Here is a 20,948-nt window from a genome sequence, read left to right as displayed (position 1 = left end):
ACATAATGTGAGGCGATTCTTCCCCAAGCGCTAGCTACGAGTTCCACGGTGGCATGGAAAAGCGGGCAGCTGCCCCCAAGCTCACCGCCATTGCACATGGCCTTCGTTCCCGTGAAACAATCTTTCCTCCGCATCTCCAATCCATCAGTTGCGTTATATTTTCTTTATTTTTAAATAAATATCATCATAGAATGTGTATAATTAAATTTTAATTTTTTTGATTATTAATATACATAAAATTATTAGGATTTAGCATATAAAAATAATAGTAGTGAATTTGTTATGAGAAATACTTTGACATCATCTAATTTTTACCAAGAGGTAGTTATAAAAGTGATAGTTAAACATGTTTATTGAAAATCATATCAAAATTTTAAATCATAAGTAAAAGAAAATAAAGGTAATAGGTACGTGAAGCGTAACGGTTACACAGCGGAGCCTCCACTCTCAGGCACTGGCCGCCGCTCCTACCCCGGCCCGGTTTCTTTGTTGGTAAGTACGCCTAGATCGCTTGGATGGATTCCCTTGTTTTCAATCAAATCCAAACCTCTCTCTCTATCTCTCAGTTGCGGACTTGTGTGCTGCGTTGTGCCACCCTGCGAATCCAACTCACCCATCCATTCATCGCTCGATTAGGTTATTTTTCCTCTTCAGCGCGCAGGATTGATTGATCTCAGTTGGCACCATTTTTGGTACCGAATTAAGGTGCGGATGCAGTTTATTTTCAAATTTTTTGTGGGGTTCGTTCAACCGAATTTCTTCTGAGCTATCATCGTTCGATGCAGCTCTATTAGCAAGAATGCCGCTTGTAGAAGCATACAGATGCTTGCTGAACATGTGCCTTCGTCTCTCATTGCATGTCAGCAGGATATTCTTGCGCCAACAAGACCCCCATTAGCATTTGCAGCTTCAGAACAAGGAGAGCAGGATAGCAGAATGAAGGTCTGGAAGAAGATGATGAGTTGGCGTATGTGCATAAAGATCCTCTTAGCGCCTCATTCCTTTCTTCTGGAACAAGCAGAAGTATGTTATCGTATCTCCGCTTAAAATTTACTGCATCTTTTGTTAGACAGATAATGTAGGTTTCTGCTCCTCCTTATGAGCAAAGGAGGACTTTGGTATTGGTATGTTAAACTATCCCTGGTGAATATATTCATATGGCCCCTCCTCTCTTTGTCCACTAATGCAGGGAGGAAAAGTGAGAAGAAGCCTAGATTCTCAATACATGGATATATTTTTGTTCCATTAGATGTGAAGACTGAAAACTTGTGCATTAGGGAGCAAGAAGGTACATCTGGAGTGCCACCAACTAAAGCTTCTGAAACTGTGGTAACTGAATGGTTCGAAAATATCGAGGAAGAAACTGAAGATTTGCCACTAGAGTCTACCCTTCCAACCAAGAAAGCAAATACTTCAGTTTCGGAGCTTCTAGAAGATCTACAGGGTAGAAGTAGCTCTTCTGTCGGGACACCATCTTCCGTGTGTCTTCTCGATTCTCGTGTTGTTTCATTATTTGGAGTTCTTATACAACAATTTACCTTGCCTCTGAATATTCCAAAGCAGCTGCACCAACACGCACCGAATATCGCAATTAGGGAGCAAGAAGTTCCATCTGGGGTGCCACCAACTAAAGCTTCACAAACTTTGAAGACTGAACTGTTGGGAATCATCAAGTAAGAAACTGAAGATCTTCCATCAGAGTTTGCCCATCCCACCAAGAAAGCAAATATTTCAGTTGCTGAACTTCTAGAAGACCTACAGGATAGAAGTGGCTCTTCTGTCGGAACAGCATCGGGTGTGTTTCTTGTGGTGTTGTTTCATTATTTGGGGATATTATACAACAATTAGCTTGCCTCTGAATATTTCAATGCAGTTGCATCAGCATGTCAGAGCTAAAGATTGGAAGCCAAAACCCCCAGCTTCTGGGAAGAAAACACTAGCTATTCTAGGTGAGAGGAGTCTTGACAGTGAGGACCATTGGAGCAAGTAATCGACGGAACATTTAGTGAGGAGGAAGTATGTTTGTTAACACAGCCAATTTATTAGTCATTTGCTCAGTTGGACTATTCAGCATGGTCCTTTTTATCCTGGAATAGGAGGTTATTCAAAACTACTTGCTGGTGAACAAAGATGTGAGGCGGCAAACTATGGCTGACCTATTCCAAGAAGTTTTCAATCCAACAAACATGGAGGGTACCATGCTTCCAATGATATCAACTGGGTATATCAATCCTGAATTCCTGACAATTCTTTTCGAAATGACCATTTAAATGTGTCAGAAATTATGCTTATTTTATTTGTTTTGCTCTGTGACAGGGCTGGTTATCATGGAAGGATGCAATAGATTATGCAGATTGAGAAAGATAGGCATGCTGAGTTCTTGAGACAGTATAATAGAGAACAATGTTTTTTAGTTGGTCCTTATTATGAACTTGTATGGTTGTGCTAGTTGTAGCAGTTAGTATGTCTTATATGCTTTGGAATAGGCTTTTTCTTTTCATATATAAGTATTTCAGAGGTAGTGAAACTTCATATTTGCAAGTGATTCAAAGGGAATTAGTGTTCAGATTATGTCAAGGTCATTGGAAGGAAAGCTAACAGTCTGCCGCTGCTTGTTCCAGGAAACGAGTAATGTCTGTGGTCCATCTTTCAAAAACTCTTGTCTGCTTTATTTTGTTAACATTTTCCTTTTCATGCTACTAAGTTGAACTAACATTTTCCGAGAAGAACATGTGCTTTATGCAAAATTCATGCCTGTTGGATGACTTATGGGGTTAACTGCTCTTTCTGAATTGGCCAATTACGCGGTGCTACAAAATGAAAGTTGAAAATATTGCGTTGCAGCTAGAGTTTTTTTTTTCTTTTATTATCAAGCCAAATGTATCCTTTGTTAGTTTGAGACGAAGTTCTAATTAACTGAATTTTATGTGAACACAAATGTTTCCCAGCATTTTGCGACGGTCATGTCTTCATGGTGCTTGTGTTTCATGCGGTTTACCGTTACAAGCAAAGCCTTAACAGACCACACCATGGATGAAAGCAGAACTAAAAGGACCATTATCTTTAGTCCAAAGATATGTGACAAGGTGGATCTTCTTGTAGGAAACAGAGTTCAGATCTTCCCACCATGGTATGCTTCTTCTAATTCATTTCTGTATTTTCTTTCTCTTCTATTCTGTGAACTCCTTTTCTGTTCCAGTGGCATGTTTGTTGTAGCTAATCATAGATTGTATTTTAGAAGAATGAAGTTCACAGAATGTCAAAGAATAAAAGTGTTGAGGGACAGACTCACCAAAAATTCCTTAAAAACAAAAACAAAAAAACCTAAAAATGTTATTAGGCCTCACCAGGCAGTAAACTACCGAGTCATTTAGGAATTAAAACTTAGGAAAGCATTGAGCATTAACAGTATCATCCTTTGTGATTTGAATAATCTGATCATCGGTACATGATACACCGCAATCTGGCTTTTTGCGCGGCTTGGATCCAGGTAACATCAAAGTTCAGAAGTTAACAATTGCCTTACCTTGACAGGAAGGAAGTTAAAGTACAAGAGGAGAACGTGATTCTTTGCACCTACTTCTCGCATCACGGGGTATGATACTCGAGATTCTTCTATCACGTAAGCCGAGGGTCAGACGACCGCACGCCTAAGACCATGGCCAAGGACTTCCTTCAGGGCCTAGATTCCCGTCGTGAAGATATTTTCGTTCCTGCTGCATTCCAACGGTTTTCCTTCACGGTTTCCGTTATGAAGGAATTCTCAAGGTTATTTCTTTCAGGACGGGATTATCTTTTCTTTCTCTTCGCGATTCCTCTCGAAGGAAGCTGTTAGAGATGAGAGAAAATAAAGGGAATATGAACGGAAAAGAGAATCGAAAAGTGAACGAAATGAATGGAATATGGTTGGAGATGGTCTAACCGTGTCTGATGCCATGGCGTCTGGCCAACCAAACCGCGCAACCTGCTGTCAGTTTAGATCTCCAGATGTTGATGTACTACTAAGAGTTCGTGCGGCCATGAATTTTACAATCTCTAGTAAATCTAGGTCTGTGTCACCTTTTGGGTTTGTACACCCAGAGGAGCGGTTGATCCCTAATTCCCTACTGCAATAGCAGCTGCTAGCATGAAAGGCATTTTCTTTTCACTGAGGCTTCATACCAGTTGCCAAATACCAATCACCATTGCCGCCTTCGTTCTACTGAGAAAGTACTAAGCCCAAATGCCTGACAGGCCGAAATGCGCGTAAGGCCGTCGTGTTCGGGTTTCAGCACAGCACGCCGTCGTCGTCGTGTTCGATGGCAGCGGCTGGCAGGACGCCGGTCGAGTGGCCAACGCTGTAGCATGCAATGATGCTATCTGCCAGTAGCATTCACTTCTACCACCACCACCCTGGCTGGCCCGAGGAATGGCGCCCAGCGTCCACGGCCACATTCATCGCGTCTGCGACGGCAGACTGTTTCCACAGTGGCGCAGTTGCGTTGGACGTTAGCCGACGCGGGCGCATCCACCGCTTCCAGCGGCCAAAAGCCTGCATGGCCGCATGCCTCCCGCCAACGATCTTGAAATTTGCGATTCTATTCTAGCACTCTTAAGACTTTAGGGACATCCATCTGAGTATGTATTATGTTTGCTCGTAGCAAGGATTGGCGTAAAATCCCTATGGCATTCCTCATATAAAAAGTAAATGAGTTCAGTACAACGACGCAATTCTGAAATCCTGAACACCTATGAGGCGCTAACTTACATCACGCCATTGAGCATACAGCTATCAGAAACTATGGACCATGTTCTTTGGTCCTATAGCATCTAGTGTTTCCTTGAGATCCTACACAGGCTCATCTTTCGGTCGTCGAACAAAAATTGGGAAAATTGAACCAAAAATCGAACCTCCTCAAACTGCCCTCTTGGAGTATATGTATCTTTCCAACCTGCTCTACGGGGTTCCAAAGTTAATTCTGATACTCACAACTCGTCGTGAGATTCAGGTTCTGAATCGTTAGTCTTGGGCGATGTGGATTGATCCTCTTCGGGGGAATTTGATTCGGATGACCTTTCCGTGGATTCAGTTTCGTTGGATGCAGATTCTGAAGAGGTAGTTTTCTCTTTGTTAGCTGGCTCTTCCTCCTGTGGAGGTTTCTTTTCGATCTTGGGTTTTGGTTTTGGAATTCTATTGACACTCGAGACCTGCATAACAGATGAGTATCCATTATATTGACTACCTCGAGAAGTAGTTGCTGCTAGTGCATATAGTTATAGGATGTCTGTACAAATTTACTAACCTTATCTTGTAGGTCCAGAACTTTGTCATAGACTTCTTCAGATGTGAAAGCAGGTGGGCTGTGGACAGGGGTACTGCAATATGCTCAACGGGAGTTAGCCACTTACAAGACAATATCAGCTCGAGAAAGAAAGTTGGCTCAAACGGCCATACCTTTTCTGCAGGGTTTCCTTCTCCTCCAACCAACTTTTTACTTTCTCTGCTTCACTTACGACCTAGACCCAGATAGCATTACACAACAAAAAAATATGAGCATTACACATAATCAACGAAATGAGTCGAACTTCATTAAGCCCACAGGTTTTACCTCATCTACTCTTTTTTTGGGAAGCCATGGTTTGTCTGTCTCCCAGTTCTTGACAATCTGACAAGAGCAAAAAATACACTGAATTGAGAACAGAGTAACACATCAACCATGCACTTGAGCACAATCTAAAATTGAGCAGTTCTACAACACAGATAAAACGAAGGTTTAGTTCTTTCTGTAGCATTCAGTGTGTACTAAACTTTAGCCTTTTTTTCCTTTAACAATGTATTCGAGAAATTATTAGTCGATCAATTTCACAACATAAGACAAGTATGTAAGAGTCATGCTCGAGAAGCATAATCTGCATCTTCAAAATACTTTCTTACTCTATAAAAATAATTACTTGAGAATCAAGCAAGATTGCAGTATAAAAAGACAGGGAGGGAACATTCAAGAAGAGGAAATTTATTAGTTTGTTACAGTGTCAAGTTGTGTCAACTATGCCTAAGTTTTCTGTTCGTTGCACCATGCTTCTCAAGGTTTGTGTTTTAAAACCAAGCTTCTCCAACAATGATCTTTGAAAATCATTACTAAAATGTCTTGAGTTCAAATTGTACAAATTCAACAGAGTACACATGCATATAACGAATAGTAAAACTTTTTCCTTTTCAAATACAAGCAATCTTTTTTAGTCTAAAGTTGAATAAGATTTCTTGTTTCTTATATGAAAAGAAACTCTTCAGGTGCATCGTGCTAAAGAACATGAACTATTGTAGTTAAAATCATTAATTTATTGTGTTCGATACCTTTTGCAGCTCAGAAAGATATAATCGAGCATTTTCACAGGCCACCGGTCGGGCTTTTAATTCACTCAACCTGAATAACAAAGATATGAAACAATCTCAGTCATTGAATTATATGCACTATTTAAAAAATCATTTGCCTATCCTGCCTAGGTGTCACCCTCCCGCCTAGCGTAATCACACCTAGGCCAGCTAGTGTTTTTTGAAACACTGCCCATATGAACTAAAGGGGATAAACAATTAATTACCTGAAAATAATTGGGTCACCAATGGCCTTAAGTTGATCAAGGCGTTCTTTGAATTCATTTGCTTGAGCATCTTCGCCATCCATATACAACCAATCCTGCACCTGCACTTGTCATACAACAACTTCAGCATAGGACATATACTCGACAGCTGAGACTAAGAACAAGATCAATTTTTTTAAACCAACCTCACTAAGTTTCTCCATAAAGGATTCCCTCTCCTGTTCAGTAGAGACAGTCGAAATATCTGTGCTTTCTTCCAGCTGTTGTATATCAAAAGGCAACAAACAGGCAGTCAATATATAAATAAGATGTGTAACAAAGCATAATCATTGTGACACATTATCAAATTCTGTTGCATTTGCCTAGTTTATATAGATACGGAGATTATCAGGGTAGCTTTGAGAATCAATGAAAAAAATGATGCCCTTACAGTTTTCATATACATATTATATGAAGAAATAGAGGGATCACCCAATTCTCTGGGATACTGGGATACCATTACCAAATCACATGAGGTACATAACTGTTCAAAAACAAGTTAAAAACCACACCACATTTGCAAGTTTTCAGCAAAGTGTAAACAAAGAAGGCATGAAAGAAAAGGTACCTTCTCCTTCATAGTGTATATATATGACTCTAGGTTATTTTTTAGTTCAGCAGTTTTCCTTCGTTCAGCATCCTTCTTATCAAGTACCTCTAACCTACTTTTTGCTTCAGAATACAACTCCTTTGAAAGAATCGTTCCAGCACCAGTCGTTTTTTCCAGAACCTATATATAATTGACATACAAATTAAACTATGTTGTGCCAATATTAGCATCAAATCACAGAGCAACTATAGCTTACCTTCAATGGAACCCTAAATGTTCTTTTCTTGAGCACCTTTTCCGTAATAGTTTCTTGCGCATTATTCTCGTCAATAGGAGTGCTGGAATTAGTGTCACTACCAGAACTCAAATTCTCCTTACTATCTGTTGTACTATTAGCTGCTCCTGCTTCAGAAGACGAATTCTGATTGGTGATGTTACTCTCTAGTGTCAAAATCTTCTTTGGAACTTCAACCCATTCAGTTATCTCAATCACTGCTTCTGCTCTATCAAGAGAAATAATTCCGCTTCTACTCAAAGAAAAATGTAGATTTGCTTTGATGGGTGCAGATAGGTTACGGCTTGAATACCTGGTTGAAAAAGGCATCTTGTTAAGTTAATGCAATGAAATTAAACATATAGTGGGTACAAATAACAGGATAGCAATGACATTACCATACTCAATATCAATTAATTTGTGTTAAGAACATTGAGCATTTATTTAGTTTGAATGATTTTATCAGCATAGAATACCGTACTGAAACCTCAGCTATAGAATTACAACAGTATATACTGGTTTGCATACAAGGATAAACTACATTCAGGTGGTTTAGTTGTTTATGAACAGGACTGGAAATTGAAAATAACTAAAGCATTATGCTCGCTCACTTTTCACTGGCATCTGTCAGGCCTGATACAGAATACTCCGCAAACTTAAGTGATGGAACTCCTGGAGGCAGTTCGTAAGCTTCGTCATAGTTGAGAGAGACATCAAAGTCCTTGGCATGTCTGATGGACCTGAACATCTGTAGATAACAAACAGATACCAAACTACTTTAGATATATCTTTTCAGATGCAGGATGAAATGTTCGCCTACAATTTGAAGACAAAAGAATAATAAATTCGGTAACCTTTATTGGCATTTTCTTCATCCTCGACACCAAAATTTGATCAAAGCTTTCATCTTTGACATAATCCGGGCCATCTATTTCAAGCAAGAAAGCATAAGTAGAACCGTCAATCATCCCCAACTTACGGTTTAACTTAATTCCATCGCTCAGGTTAGCAGCATGCAGTGAGGCGCCCAGAACAATTGCTTCATCAGCATCAAGATGCTTATCCAGCTCGCGTCGACCCAGAAATTCTTGCAGCTTAGCCTGTAGCGGAAGAATAATATTGTGGTCAGTGAGACAAAATGTAAAATGTCATACAGAACACTGCATTAGAAGAGGTAGCAAATTTAGGAATGATGGAAGATATAAATATTGCATAAAAATAATTTCTGGAAACAGATAAGGCATAATTCTATTGCAGAAGATATAAATGAAGCCATATGTGTGACCAACAACTGTTTACAAACCCCTTGGAGGTCACAACAAATAGGAGATGTGCAAACCAGTTAAATATATTTATGATAAAAAAATATTAGTTAAAGAAAGGTAAAATATGAAGCATGCAATGATGCACATCACATGCATGCATGTACCCAGGTTACAGTACTGGATTAATTTCTGTGAGCAAGAAGGGGTTCAGGGAAAATGCTCAATAGACCCAACAATGCAATAATGCTGAATGCCATTACAGCCACTTGCATTAAGGGAAAGTTTGTGGTTGCGCTGTTGCGCTGTGATGCGAAAAACTAGTTTGCTATGGGAATATTTACTAATTTCAGTAAGATTTTCCTGACACTGACCCTAAGAAGATGCTTCTAACCATCTGCGATATCAAAATATAGAGAAAAAAAAGTGCTTTTGAAAATCCAGTGCAATGCCAAACGGAGCTTAAGTAGAACGAAAAAATGATAGCTAAATTTAATAACCTGCAATTTTGGAACACGGGTAGCTCCTCCTATTAGTTCTATAGCATAGATATCATCAATCTTCATGCCAGAATGTGTGAGCACTTCTTTAACTGGAGTTAGAGCTTGCTCCCATAAATCTTCACAAAGCTCTTCAAATTTCTCACGTGTTATGGTGCTCCTGTAACAAAAAAGCATGCATTAGCTTAGTAGGTAGCACCATGAAAGTTGCCCCAATCATTATTTAAGGCCACAAATATACTAAGGTGTAAAGTGAGAAAAGCATGAGCTGGGTGAAAACTCAACCATTACAGAACAAAATATGATAAGCAGTAGGAACTGAGGTCTACTCTCCAAGTCTCCATATTAAAAATTGAGATCTTGCAAATATTGGCAATGATCACTTGAGAAGAAAGTGGGTTTCACAATCTCCAAGTCTCCATATAGAAAATTCAACAACAGCAGAACTTTCAGTGGAGCAGGAACTACCCCGAGTGATGCGAAACCGATATAGAGCCTTTGTTTCAAATAAATTTTTTTAGATGCGATTGCATAGATGTACTTTGAAAAGGAAAAAAAGAATCAAATTCAATCCATCGCACGTCAAGACATTTGACAAAGATCCTGCCATCCATGCTACTCCAGACATAGCAGATTTGCCTCCAGGCCATAACATGCAGAAGCTTTTTAATTAAAAACTAATTTCATTCTTTTCAGAATAAATTAAACACAACACATTAGGTTAGACAGTAAATTTTCACAATGTTAGGTACATTTTCATTTATCTTGGATTTTACATATTGCATCCAAACTTCATGGCCAACGGTTATGCGTCTACAGTATATAAGATAGAATAGATATGCACCTGAAATCAACATCGTTATACAGAGATTCAACTGAAATTGGAGCAGCAGTGTTTGCACTCAGTATTTCTTTGGTGCGCTTAACTTGCTTCTTCAACTTAGCCATTGCCTTGGGTGACTGACGGATGTCAACTCCGTTACCGAGCTGCTTATTGAATTGATCAGCAAAATAGTTGACCAGATGCATTTCCATTTCGACGCCGCCAAGTTTGGAGTTCCATCTAACATCCTTAACCTGCAGACAATTAGCGTTAACAAAAAATTGTGAAGTCATCATCTCACGGTAGCAGCGCAGCTGAAAAAAAATCGTATTTTCTTCGGATCTATCGTACTAGCCATGAGAAATCACAAGTAACAGACTTTCCTCAAATAAATTGCCAGAAGACATCTGAGACAAGCGCAATTGAACAGCTACCATGAATGCCAGGAGAGGGTTTTTACCTGGAACTGGTTAACGGACACTGTCTTCCCGAACTCCTTGGCGTTGTACGCCGAGTAGTACACGAGCGCCGCGTAGGTGCTACCGGCTCCCATGTCGTAAAAGATGACATGCCGGGACCCGTTGGAGAAATCCTTGTCGATCCCGTACTGAAGCGCGGCCCCAGCGTGCTCGTTGATGAGCGCGAGCACGTTGATTCCAGCGAGCTGCGCGGCCTGCATGAGCGCCCGGCGCTCTGCATGCCCGAAGTAGGGGGGCACGGCCACCACCGCGTCCCGCACGGGTGCCCCGACGTGCGCATCGGCGAGCCCGGCTGCGTAGTGGAGAACCATCGCAACGATTTCCTCGACGGAGTAGACCTGCCCGTCGTCGGCGCGGACCGCGGCGGCGCCGCGCGCGTCAGGGACGAGGTCGTAGGGGAGGAAGAGCGACTGCGCGACGGACTGCACGTAGGGGAAGGGCTTGGCGAGGAGGTCCCGCGCCCGGGCGAACACCTTGGACGGGTGGCGCGCGGCGATTCCCGCCGCCTCCTCGCCGGCGAGTCGGTTGCCGTCGGCGAGCGCGGCAAGGGCCGGGGACTTGCGCTTGGACATCTCGTTGATGGCGACGGCGATCGGCGCCCGTCCCGGGGCGAGGTGCACGGCCGCGACCTTGAGCCACTCCGAGCCGAGGTCGATGCTCGCCACCGCCGCGCTCGCCGGCGGGACGGCGATGGCCGCCGCGACGAGGACGGCGAGGAGGATCCCCCAGGTGCGAGGCTGTGCCATGGCGTGCGGCTACTGGCTGCTGCTCAGTGCAATGGCATGTGGGAGACTGGGAGGGTTAGGGTTCGGAGATCTGGAGTGCGGAGTGGCTGGAGCGGAGGGGAGAACGATCTCGACGGGAGGGAGGTGAAGAGGCCGTGCTATATTTCCAATTCCAAATCTTCCTTTTTTTTTTCTTTATTGGATTTAAACTTTTGTTTATAGGCCCCTGTATGGTTTTAGATTCATCGCTATAGCCTTCCCACTTTTAGCAGAGCTGTACTACTGAGTGCTCTTTAAGAAATAAGTAAATTATCAAGGGCACGTGCATAAGGTGTTCGGAAATAGAACGGAGCAAGGACGGAACGAGTTGAGTCACCAGTCCAATGAAAAGTGTCCACGTGGAAAAGTGTCCACGTGGCACGCCGTGGTGCGCGCGGTGCGTTGGACGCGCGCGGGTTTATTAGAAGGGACCGCTCGCCTGATGAAGCCGTGCTTACCCGGTAGTAAAGCTGGTCATTGTAGGCACGGTTCTGGTCTGGCAGCACAGCGGCTCGGTGAGGCACGGCGTGCCCCGGTCAGGCACAGGCGGCAAGGGCGGGGACGGGGGCATATCCGGGTTAACAGGTTAAATGGATTGTGCTTGATCTGTTTAACCTGCTAATCCGTTGTTTTTAAATTATTTAACCGTCCTGTGATTATTTGAGTCAAAAAATTCGATAAAATTATAAAAATCATCATTTTTCATCTATAAATAATACACTATTGTAGCCAAAATAATCTTACTAGATTACGATTGTGATTTTAATGATTAATAGTAACATAGTCATTAAGACTAACATGTTTATCAAAAATATATGTTAAAACTCTTATAGATACAATATATAAAGAAGTTACTGAAATTGGGATAAAATTCAAATTAAATTGGAGCTATTTCACCCCCTCTTAGGATGTCAATGTTTCTCACAATCACACTTTTCTTCCATTCCACACCAGCAATAATATTTGCTTTCTCGTTTCCTCATCTCATTCATCTCAAAGTTTTTGACAATTTGCGATAAATTGGTAAAATTAGTTTGAATTATTGTAAAAAAATCTGAGAAATTTCAACACCGTCATCCTGCTGTCTTGAAAAAATCTTTGTGATTTTTTGCATCATTGTTCTTTCTTGTTTCTTCTATTTTTGTTTTATTATTTCATTATTTCTAACTCCAAATATTTGAATTTTTTGTAATGCCCTTCGATGTGGATCATGGATGCCGGTGATTATGATTATGATTTCTTCAAGACTATGATCATGAACGCTGGTGATTATGATCGTGATGATACGTCTGTCGATCATGATTTTTTTCTTCAAATACTCTCAGGGGACTACGACCCCTTTCATAGCAGTGATATAGGTGAAGGACCCGACGGTGAACCTCCAGGTGGTTCACATGTAGCAGCATCTTCATCGTCAGGCTCTACAAGTATACACACGTCAGCAAGTACTGGCTCTAAAAGATCAAGAGTCGCTACTTCCGAAGTTTGACAAAACTTCGAAAGGATCTATAGAGAGGAAGATGGAGTAAGTGTCAGATATGCTAGGTGTAATATTTGCAAACAAGAATTATCTACAAAGTCCTTATGTACAACGAGATACTTGAAGAGGCATGTCACAACTTGCAAACGAAAGTATGAAGAATTCATGAAGTAGACGGAGCTATAATGTAGCAAAAATGATCCTATTATGCCATAATTGTGATTTTAGTGATTAATAATAATATAGTCATTGGGACTAACATGTTTATAAGTATATGCGTTATTAAGTCATGGATGGAATATATGAAGAAACCACCGTAGTCGGAACAAAGTTTGATTGAATTGGAGAAGTTCTAGGAACAATGTACTTAGCGGATGGTTCAGTTGTGAGAAACGGTGCCGTCCTAAGAAAGAGGGGGTAAATTAGGACACTTAGAAACCTAAAACAAAATAGCTCTCAAAACCTCACAAGATAAACCTATCTCAATTTCTACCTAAATATGATCTAAGTTTATCTAGTGTGTCTACTCTACCGCTCAAGAGGATTGCAACCTACTTTAGCTAGGTAAATTGCACGTATGTAAATGCGAAAATGTAAATAAGGTAGAGAGATAAACTTAGCACAAGGGATTTTTATCCCTTACTATCGATGGCATGAATGCCACCTCTAATCCACATTGGAGCTCCACAAAGTATATACTCCCAGTCAGTATACGGTCACGGCTATTGAGACACCAGGTCACAAAGACAAAATCTCAACCCGGATGAGCCACCAAGTCACCAAAGCAGGGTCTCTGCAAGGAATGCTCCGGTGTTATACTCCACTGAGTTGATCTTCATTGTTCAACACTTGCAGTCATCTCTACAAGAAATGCTCAAGTGCTATACTCCAGTGTGCACAAACTAAGTACCGAACTTTTCGGTGGGTTGATCTTCAGTCTTTGCACTTGCATTCTTTTCTGTAAGAAATGCTCCGGTGCTATCCAGTGCAGATCAACAGACTATCTAGTGAGGTCATCAGCATTCTCTCTTTTATCAGAAATGCTCCGATGAGTTCAACACACAGAGCATCGGACTATCCTGTGAGGCTATCATCCTCTATGCACAATACTTCGATGAGTGCAAACTCTACTACACTGGACTATCCGATGAGGCTAATTCACCTGAGACTTCTACAATTCAATCAAACTTTGTCCTAATTACGTTGACTTCTTGATGTATTACATCCATAAGACCTACTAACATATATTCTTGATAAACATATTAGTTCCAATAACTATGTTATCATTATTCATCAAAATCATAATCATAGTCTAATAGGGACATCTTCGCTACAATCTCCCCCTTTTGTGATTGATGATAACGCAACCAAAGCACTTGCAAATAATAAATGATACCAATCGTAAAGAGCACAAAGTGAGGCTATCATCCTCTATGCACAATACTTCGATGAGTGCAAACTCTACTACACTGGACTATCCGATGAGGCTAATTCACCTGAGACTTCTACAATTCAATCAAACTTTGTCCTAATTACGTTGACTTCTTGATGTATTACATCCATAAGACCTACTAACATATATTCTTGATAAACATATTAGTTCCAATAACTATGTTATCATTATTCATCAAAATCATAATCATAGTCTAATAGGGACATCTTCGCTACAATCTCCCCCTTTTGTGATTGATGATAACGCAACCAAAGCACTTGCAAATAATAAATGATACCAATCGTAAAGAGCACAAAGTCTTACCACATTGTTTAGATACATATTCTTACCATTTAGTCCTCTTTCTCTATTTCCACTATCTCCCTTAATCGACTTATGCACGAGCTTTTCCCTCTTTGTCAACCTAGGTACCTTATGTTGCTTCTTATATCTTTTCTTCTCCCTTAAGCTCATCATGCTTTTTATTTAGTAAATTAAATTTACTCAATAATTATTTATAATTAGAAATAAAGGTAGCATCAATGTCATTGAGGCTATTTAATTTTGAGTTCCTTAGATTGTTTCTTAAGAGTCCTTTATTACTCATTGATAAAATGATGATAAAATGAAAGAGTTCATCATGGGAGGGAGAATTCTCATCGGATTTATCATCACTTACATCACTATCCATACATTTGGCCATAGGAGACTTGTGTGAAGACTTGCGTGATGATGACCTTGAGGAAGAGCTTCTTTTAGAGAAGTGAGGGGCAAAACACTCATCACTTGAGCTTGAATCTTCATCTTTACTCACCCAGTTTCGCATACTTCCAAATGCTTTGATTCTTCCCCTTGTCTCCCTCTTGCTCTTGGTCTTCTTTTCCTTCTTGATGTGATCAATTGTTTTGACCAAGTTTTTCATTAAAATTTGTTGATGAATCTTGGAATTGATCTTCTTGATGTTATTTTCCATTTGAGAGATAAGCTTAGCGACTTCAGGATCCATTTCTTCATCACTAGATGTGCTTTTCTTATCATCTTCATTTCTCTCTTCATCTACATCATCTTCATTTGAGCTTGACTCTTGCTCTTGCCTCTTTATTATCACCTTCATGTGTGGACATGGAGTTTGCTTGCTTGTGAGAGCAAGATTCTTGGTGTCGGATGAGGAAGTGACTTTCACCCCATATTCATGGTCACCTCATGAGCGGTGATCTTGCCGAGCCCTTAATTTGGAGTCATCTTCTTAATGTCATTATTATCGTAGATGATGGAGACTTTCACCCCATATTCAAGGCATCGAAAGGTCCGACAATCAGTGAGGATGCATGATGGATTATTTCTTGCAGAGAAGAATCCAAACATGGAAGAACGAAGATCAACGCATCAGAAGGTTCATATGCTGTGTTATACACACCAGATGGTTCACACCGGAGTATTTTCTACATTAGTGTTTCCAAGAGTTGAAGATTGAAGAATATCTCACCGGACGGTCCGGTGATAGGTGTTGTGTACATCAAAGGCTTATACCGGAATAATTTACATAGAAAAATTGCAGAGGCTCAAATGGCCCAAATTACTCACTCAATAATCCAATGATGGAGATGAAGTATACACTGGAGTGTCCGGTGTTCACAGAGGCTTTAAGTGGGGGTTCCAACAGCTAGTTTCTGATATTATACTCATTGGATGATCCAGTGTTAGTACTACTATTCTCATCGGATCATCCGGTGTTAACAGCTTTTCTAAGTCATTGAGAAAATGACTAGTTGGTGGGTTTGAGTCTATAAATACCCCTCCACTCAGTCATTTGAATGTGTTAGAGTTTAGAGAAACACAAAGACACTTGAGAAGACATCCAAGCCACTAAAGTACTTAAAAGTGATCATCCAAGGTAATTAAGCACAAGATTAGTGAGTAATTAGTGTTTATAGGCCTAGAGGCAGTATTGCTAGGTGATTGCTGCTTAGAGAGTGGATCAATGAGTGATCCTAGCTTGTACCGGGTGGTACATCGGTGTCTTGGAGTTTTGGTGACTTGCTGATACCTTAAGTCGGAGCTGCTCAAGCTTGTTGACCTTCCGATTTGGTGTGGAGCGGCGGCAAGATACGTATACGGAGACGCGAAGACCCTTGCATTGGTGGCTCAAGATCTAAAGTGAAGATGTAATAAGTGACAGGGAGAGAGACTAGTGGTAAGATCTTATCTTTGTGGCTTGGTAGCTCATCTGGGCTGAGACTTTGTCTTTATAACTTGGTGACTTAAGAGTCGTGACCGGAAGAGTCTTGGCAACCATGAGCATCTCCTTGGTGAAGCTCCAACGTGGACTAGAGATAACATTCATGCCATCGATACCACAAGGTAAAAATCCCTTGTGCTGAGTTTCTTTTCTCTACCGTATTTACGCCTCCGCATTTATATTCTTGCAATCTAATTTTGTACATTTACTTTCCTAAGTAGTTTACTAGGATTAGCTATAGGTTACAAAACCTTTTGAGCAGTAGAATAGACACACTATATAAACCTAGAGCATATTTAGATAGAAATTGATATAGGCTTATCTTGTGAAGTTTTTGGAGCTGGTTGGATTTTTAAGTATCCTAATTTATCCACTCTTAGAACTTCTCCGATCCTTTCATGCAGTATAACCTCGATGGCTCTGTTTTTCATTAGGAGTATGACTATGCCAATGCTTGAAAAGAGCTATTCCGCTTCATTGCAAGAGCGAATCTATCACTCAATATCAGTAAGTCTGCTGCATTTGAAGATTATATTAAGCAAGCTCATAATCCTAGGTTCACGTATGTTTCTACACAGATAACTACTAAGGATATGGTAAAATATTATAATGCGTGTTGTAGAAAACTTAAAGAAATGTTGGAAACATATATATTTCTAGTTGTTTTGACCTCGGACATATGGGTAGGTAGGGCTAGAGAGAATTATCATAGTGTGGTTACTCATTTTGTTAATAATGATTTGGAACTAGAAAAGAGAATAATAGTTTTCCGGTTGATTGATAATGTGCATACCGATGAAAATATTGCTGAAAAAATATCTCAAGTAGTTGAAGACTTTGGGCTCATAAATTAAATATTTTCTATCACTTTAGACAACACCGGTGCAAACTCTATATCAATGGATATTCTTACTCTGTTGTTTAGTGCATATGCTCTTTCTTGTTACATCAACGTTGTGCTAGTCATATTATCAACCTTATAGTAAAATCCGATTTAAAGTGGTTGGCGCAATACCTAGATGATTTTCGTACTGCAATAATTTTTTGTAAACTCCTCTAACCAATGAATTACATCATATAAGCATTATTGTGTTGTAATGAGTGAGTGTCCTTGTAAATTTGTTTTGGACATGTCAGTAAGATAGAACTCTACTTTCTTGATGCTCATAAATATTCTACCATATAAGAGCACATTTGATCTGTTTATTCATACACACTATCATAAGTATGAGGTCAAACTTTACTCATAGAAGCACATTGGTATGTTGTAAAAAAGATACTAGAGTTTCTTGAATTTTTTTTTATGATTCAACTATGAGTTTATCAGGAATTTATTATTTAACATCTTATTTAGTAGTGCATAATATTGTTAAAATTGCTACTCATTTAAACAACTATGAAAATAACAATCTTCTAAGAGATTGTGTAGTTCTAATAAAATCTAAAATTTTAAAATATTGAAAAGAAATTCCTTTGTTGTGTGCCTTTGCCTTTTTAGATCCTAGAGCTAAAATTGTAGGTTTCTATAGGGTTCTCAAATTCTAGGTGATACTCTTGGCCACGATGATTCTACTTATTATACTAATGTTCGTTGTAAGCTATTCGATATTTATAGTAAATATGAAACAAAGTATGTCGAAGTTCATCTGCAACGACCTCCACTAGCACCCACAACAACTAATAATATGACAACATGAGGAAAAATATTTGGTGGAGGTTCTTCATCAAGAAGTTTAGACTCTTCATCACGATCGTCTACGAGCACCGAAATTCCAACATCTGGAGGGGAGCTAACAACCTTCATTGACAGCGATGTTATCAATCATGAACAAGAAAATTTCAACATACTGCAATAGTGGCATGAGCACAAGACGAATTATCCAATATTTTCACTGTTAGCACAAGATTTATTAACGATCCCTATATCTACAGATTATTCATAAGCTGCCTTCAGTCTTATTGGAAGAATGATCAAAGGGGAAAAAACAAGTCTCACAAGTGAGATGGTGGAAATACTTACCATAATAAAAGACTGAGAACAAGCCGAAGTACAAATGCAACACACTGCAGAGAAACTGAGCTTGTAGAATCATTCAAAAAATTATATCTAGATATTGATGAGAACACGTAATTTTTAATTTTTTGAGCTAGGTTGTACTCTTTTTTTCCTTTGCTAGAAAGGTTTTTAATGAGACAACCTATCAATAAAACTCATTTTTAAAATTAATTATGTGTCCCTATTATTTTTTAAAAATATGATTTTTTATTTTTCAAAAGCGACCGCGACCCATCTCTCGTCTTGGCCTATAAATAGCCACCATCCCAAACTCCTAGTGATCCCATCGGCCACCCATCTCTCTACTTGCTAGCTAGTAGCCACTTCAACAAATCAATTCCATATCTCCATTCATGGATCTTGACGCTAAGAACTCGCGTGCATAGTCATCAGTATGACAACGGTTGATGGGCCGTGCCATGGGTTGCGCCTCCAGCATAGCACAAATCTTAATCTTACCAGGCATGTCAGGTCATGCCTTAGCCAGGCCCATGCCTGGCCTGCCCGACATGCCTATTTGGACAAGTTTGCCTAGTAGGCTCCTTCAAACCCACTGACAGGTCGACCATGCCTTGCTGGAACGTTCAAGTGGAACGCTAAGGTGTAACACATCGCCACATCAAGAGGTGTCGTCAAGTACGATCATCTACGGTCAACCTTGGAGAAAGTTTTTTTAGACTAAACATTTATTTTACTAAAATTGTTAGAACAACGAGAATGCTCTTGCTCGAGCATCCTAAAGAGAGAGAAAATATTGGACGAACAACAGTATAAAGGTCTTGTAGCGAGCCCCGCATCCCTCCTCCTTTCATCCGCAACATCTGTCATATCAGACCCTAATTTTGGACACCTATATCTATTGTATTAGTCTCTAAATCAGAGCTAATATGCATAGATTATAACATAATAGCATCATAGTCATACTTCGATTAACATTACATTATAAATGTCTGTCAATACAAATTTCTTAATCCATAGGACTTGTTACATCTATGACTAAATAGCCAAGCAAGCAACAATGAAAACTAATTAACGATCCAATGTCACATGTAACTTACGTGCAGACACAACCTCAACCTAATACTCATCATCTTCGTCTTCAACAAAGTTGTACTACGACTTCTCATTTTATTAGCAAGTAACAATGAGCATGGAAGGTAGTCAACAAGCCTTAATACTACTAAAGAAGTTCATAGATGCTTAAGGGGTTAATAAGGATTAAGATTAAAAGGCAACCTATTACTCATCATCTCCGTATTCAACTAAGTTGTACTCTGGTTTTTTATTTTATCAGCAAGCAAGAATGAGTATGCAAGGTAGTCAACAAGCTCTAATACTACTCAAGGAGTTGATAGATGCTTAAGGGATTAAAGGATTAAAGCTATTAGGCATAACTTTGAGCATAAATCAGGTTTTGATGCAATTGATTAAGTGATATATCTAATTAAAAATATGTAACTATCGACCCAAGCTTTTAGGTCATAATTAAGAGTTTTAGGCTCTAGGAGAAGATATTCCATTCTCCGCAGTTCTCATCTTTTAGGCTGGTAGACACATAGTAACAATTAGACTACGGATCACAACTGTCATTCACTAAAACACTAGCTCACGGCCCACAAACTCACTCATCAAGGATTACTCACACTCCAATTCTAACCAAGGTGTTGCCAACCTTTATATGGCCATGCCCACAGACACGGTTATTCGAATAGATTAACATTCACTAGAGGTGTACAACTTTACCCACACGATATACTCAGCCTTCAGTCGTTACAAGTGGTGGAGTGAAAAAAACAAGTCTCAACACCTAGCCTTCTTTATCATACTCCCACCTACGGAACGCCCTATGGGCTCATGACTTTCATTCCATCTCATATAGTCTCCAGTCGAATCTCAAGCACCACATAGGTCACTTAAGTTTTCTCCTGGTCTCCCATTGCTCACAGCCCTCTAAGTAGTTCTTCAGTTAGGTTGGAAAGGTATGATCCAAACTCTTTACCATAATCAGGGACATGTGGCTGCACAATGGTAGCTTATCATGACATCACAATGATTCGGTCTTTATATAGCTGAGGCAAGCATCTTCAATAGCAACGAATACTACAAAGGCAGACTTGCACCCTTGAGGGCTATCTTACTCATCCCTGCCAAAACGGGTTTTCTAATTTTCACTGCACTATCCCACCTTTCCTAAACACACAACAACATGCACCACCCCTCATTCCACACATTTACAATTTCATGAAAGATAACAGATATTGATCGAGTGGACCATCTCTGAAGAGAAAAGTAACCATCCAAAATATACTAGTTGGCAAAACATCATCTAACATTATTATAATTAATGATGGATATAAACTATGGATATCAAGTAGCATGGTAAACAAGTACTCAATGCAAGACATAGCAAGATAGGTGATTTGGTACCGCTCGCATTGAAACTCATTGCAATGTGATATTTGGTGTTTCAG

At 39.9% G+C, this 20,948-nt stretch overlaps 1 protein-coding gene and 1 pseudogene across 1 annotated transcript; one reads left to right on the top strand and one right to left on the bottom strand.

The window, feature by feature from the left end:
- Window positions 1-516: 516 nt before the first annotated feature.
- On the top strand, window positions 517-3,705 carry LOC133919652 (uncharacterized; annotated as a pseudogene).
- A 941-nt stretch (window positions 3,706-4,646) lies between these two features.
- LOC133919651 (heat shock 70 kDa protein 17-like) lies at window positions 4,647-11,414 on the bottom strand. The gene is made up of 14 exons (XM_062364106.1): window positions 10,488-11,414; window positions 10,049-10,281; window positions 9,205-9,364; window positions 8,297-8,542; window positions 8,054-8,190; window positions 7,425-7,755; window positions 7,187-7,348; window positions 6,765-6,839; window positions 6,580-6,680; window positions 6,335-6,404; window positions 5,589-5,645; window positions 5,435-5,496; window positions 5,283-5,355; window positions 4,647-5,187 (listed from the first exon to the last, which is right to left on the bottom strand). The coding sequence occupies exons 1-14, from the start codon at window positions 11,250-11,252 to the stop codon at window positions 4,966-4,968; spliced, it is 2,694 nt and encodes an 897-aa protein (XP_062220090.1). The 5' UTR covers window positions 11,253-11,414; the 3' UTR covers window positions 4,647-4,965.
- Between the last annotated feature and the right edge of the window lie 9,534 nt (window positions 11,415-20,948).

Source organism: Phragmites australis, chromosome 5 (genome assembly GCF_958298935.1).
Source record: "Phragmites australis chromosome 5, lpPhrAust1.1, whole genome shotgun sequence".
Lineage (NCBI taxonomy): Eukaryota > Viridiplantae > Streptophyta > Magnoliopsida > Poales > Poaceae > Phragmites > Phragmites australis.
The sequence above is the reverse complement of the archived record's forward strand: the minus strand, read 5'-3'. Positions and strand labels throughout refer to the sequence as shown.

Coding starts and splice junctions, on each gene's coding strand:
- LOC133919651 (XM_062364106.1), bottom strand. CDS start 11,252: ATGGCACAGCCTCGCACCTGGGGGATCCTCCTCGCCGTCCTCGTCGCG. Junction 10,282..10,487: donor TGTCCGTTAACCAGTTCCAG/GTAAAAACCCTC, acceptor AATTGTCTGCAG/GTTAAGGATGTTAGATGGAA. Junction 5,646..6,334: donor ATCTTTCTGAGCTGCAAAAG/GTATCGAACACA, acceptor TGCTCTTGTCAG/ATTGTCAAGAACTGGGAGAC.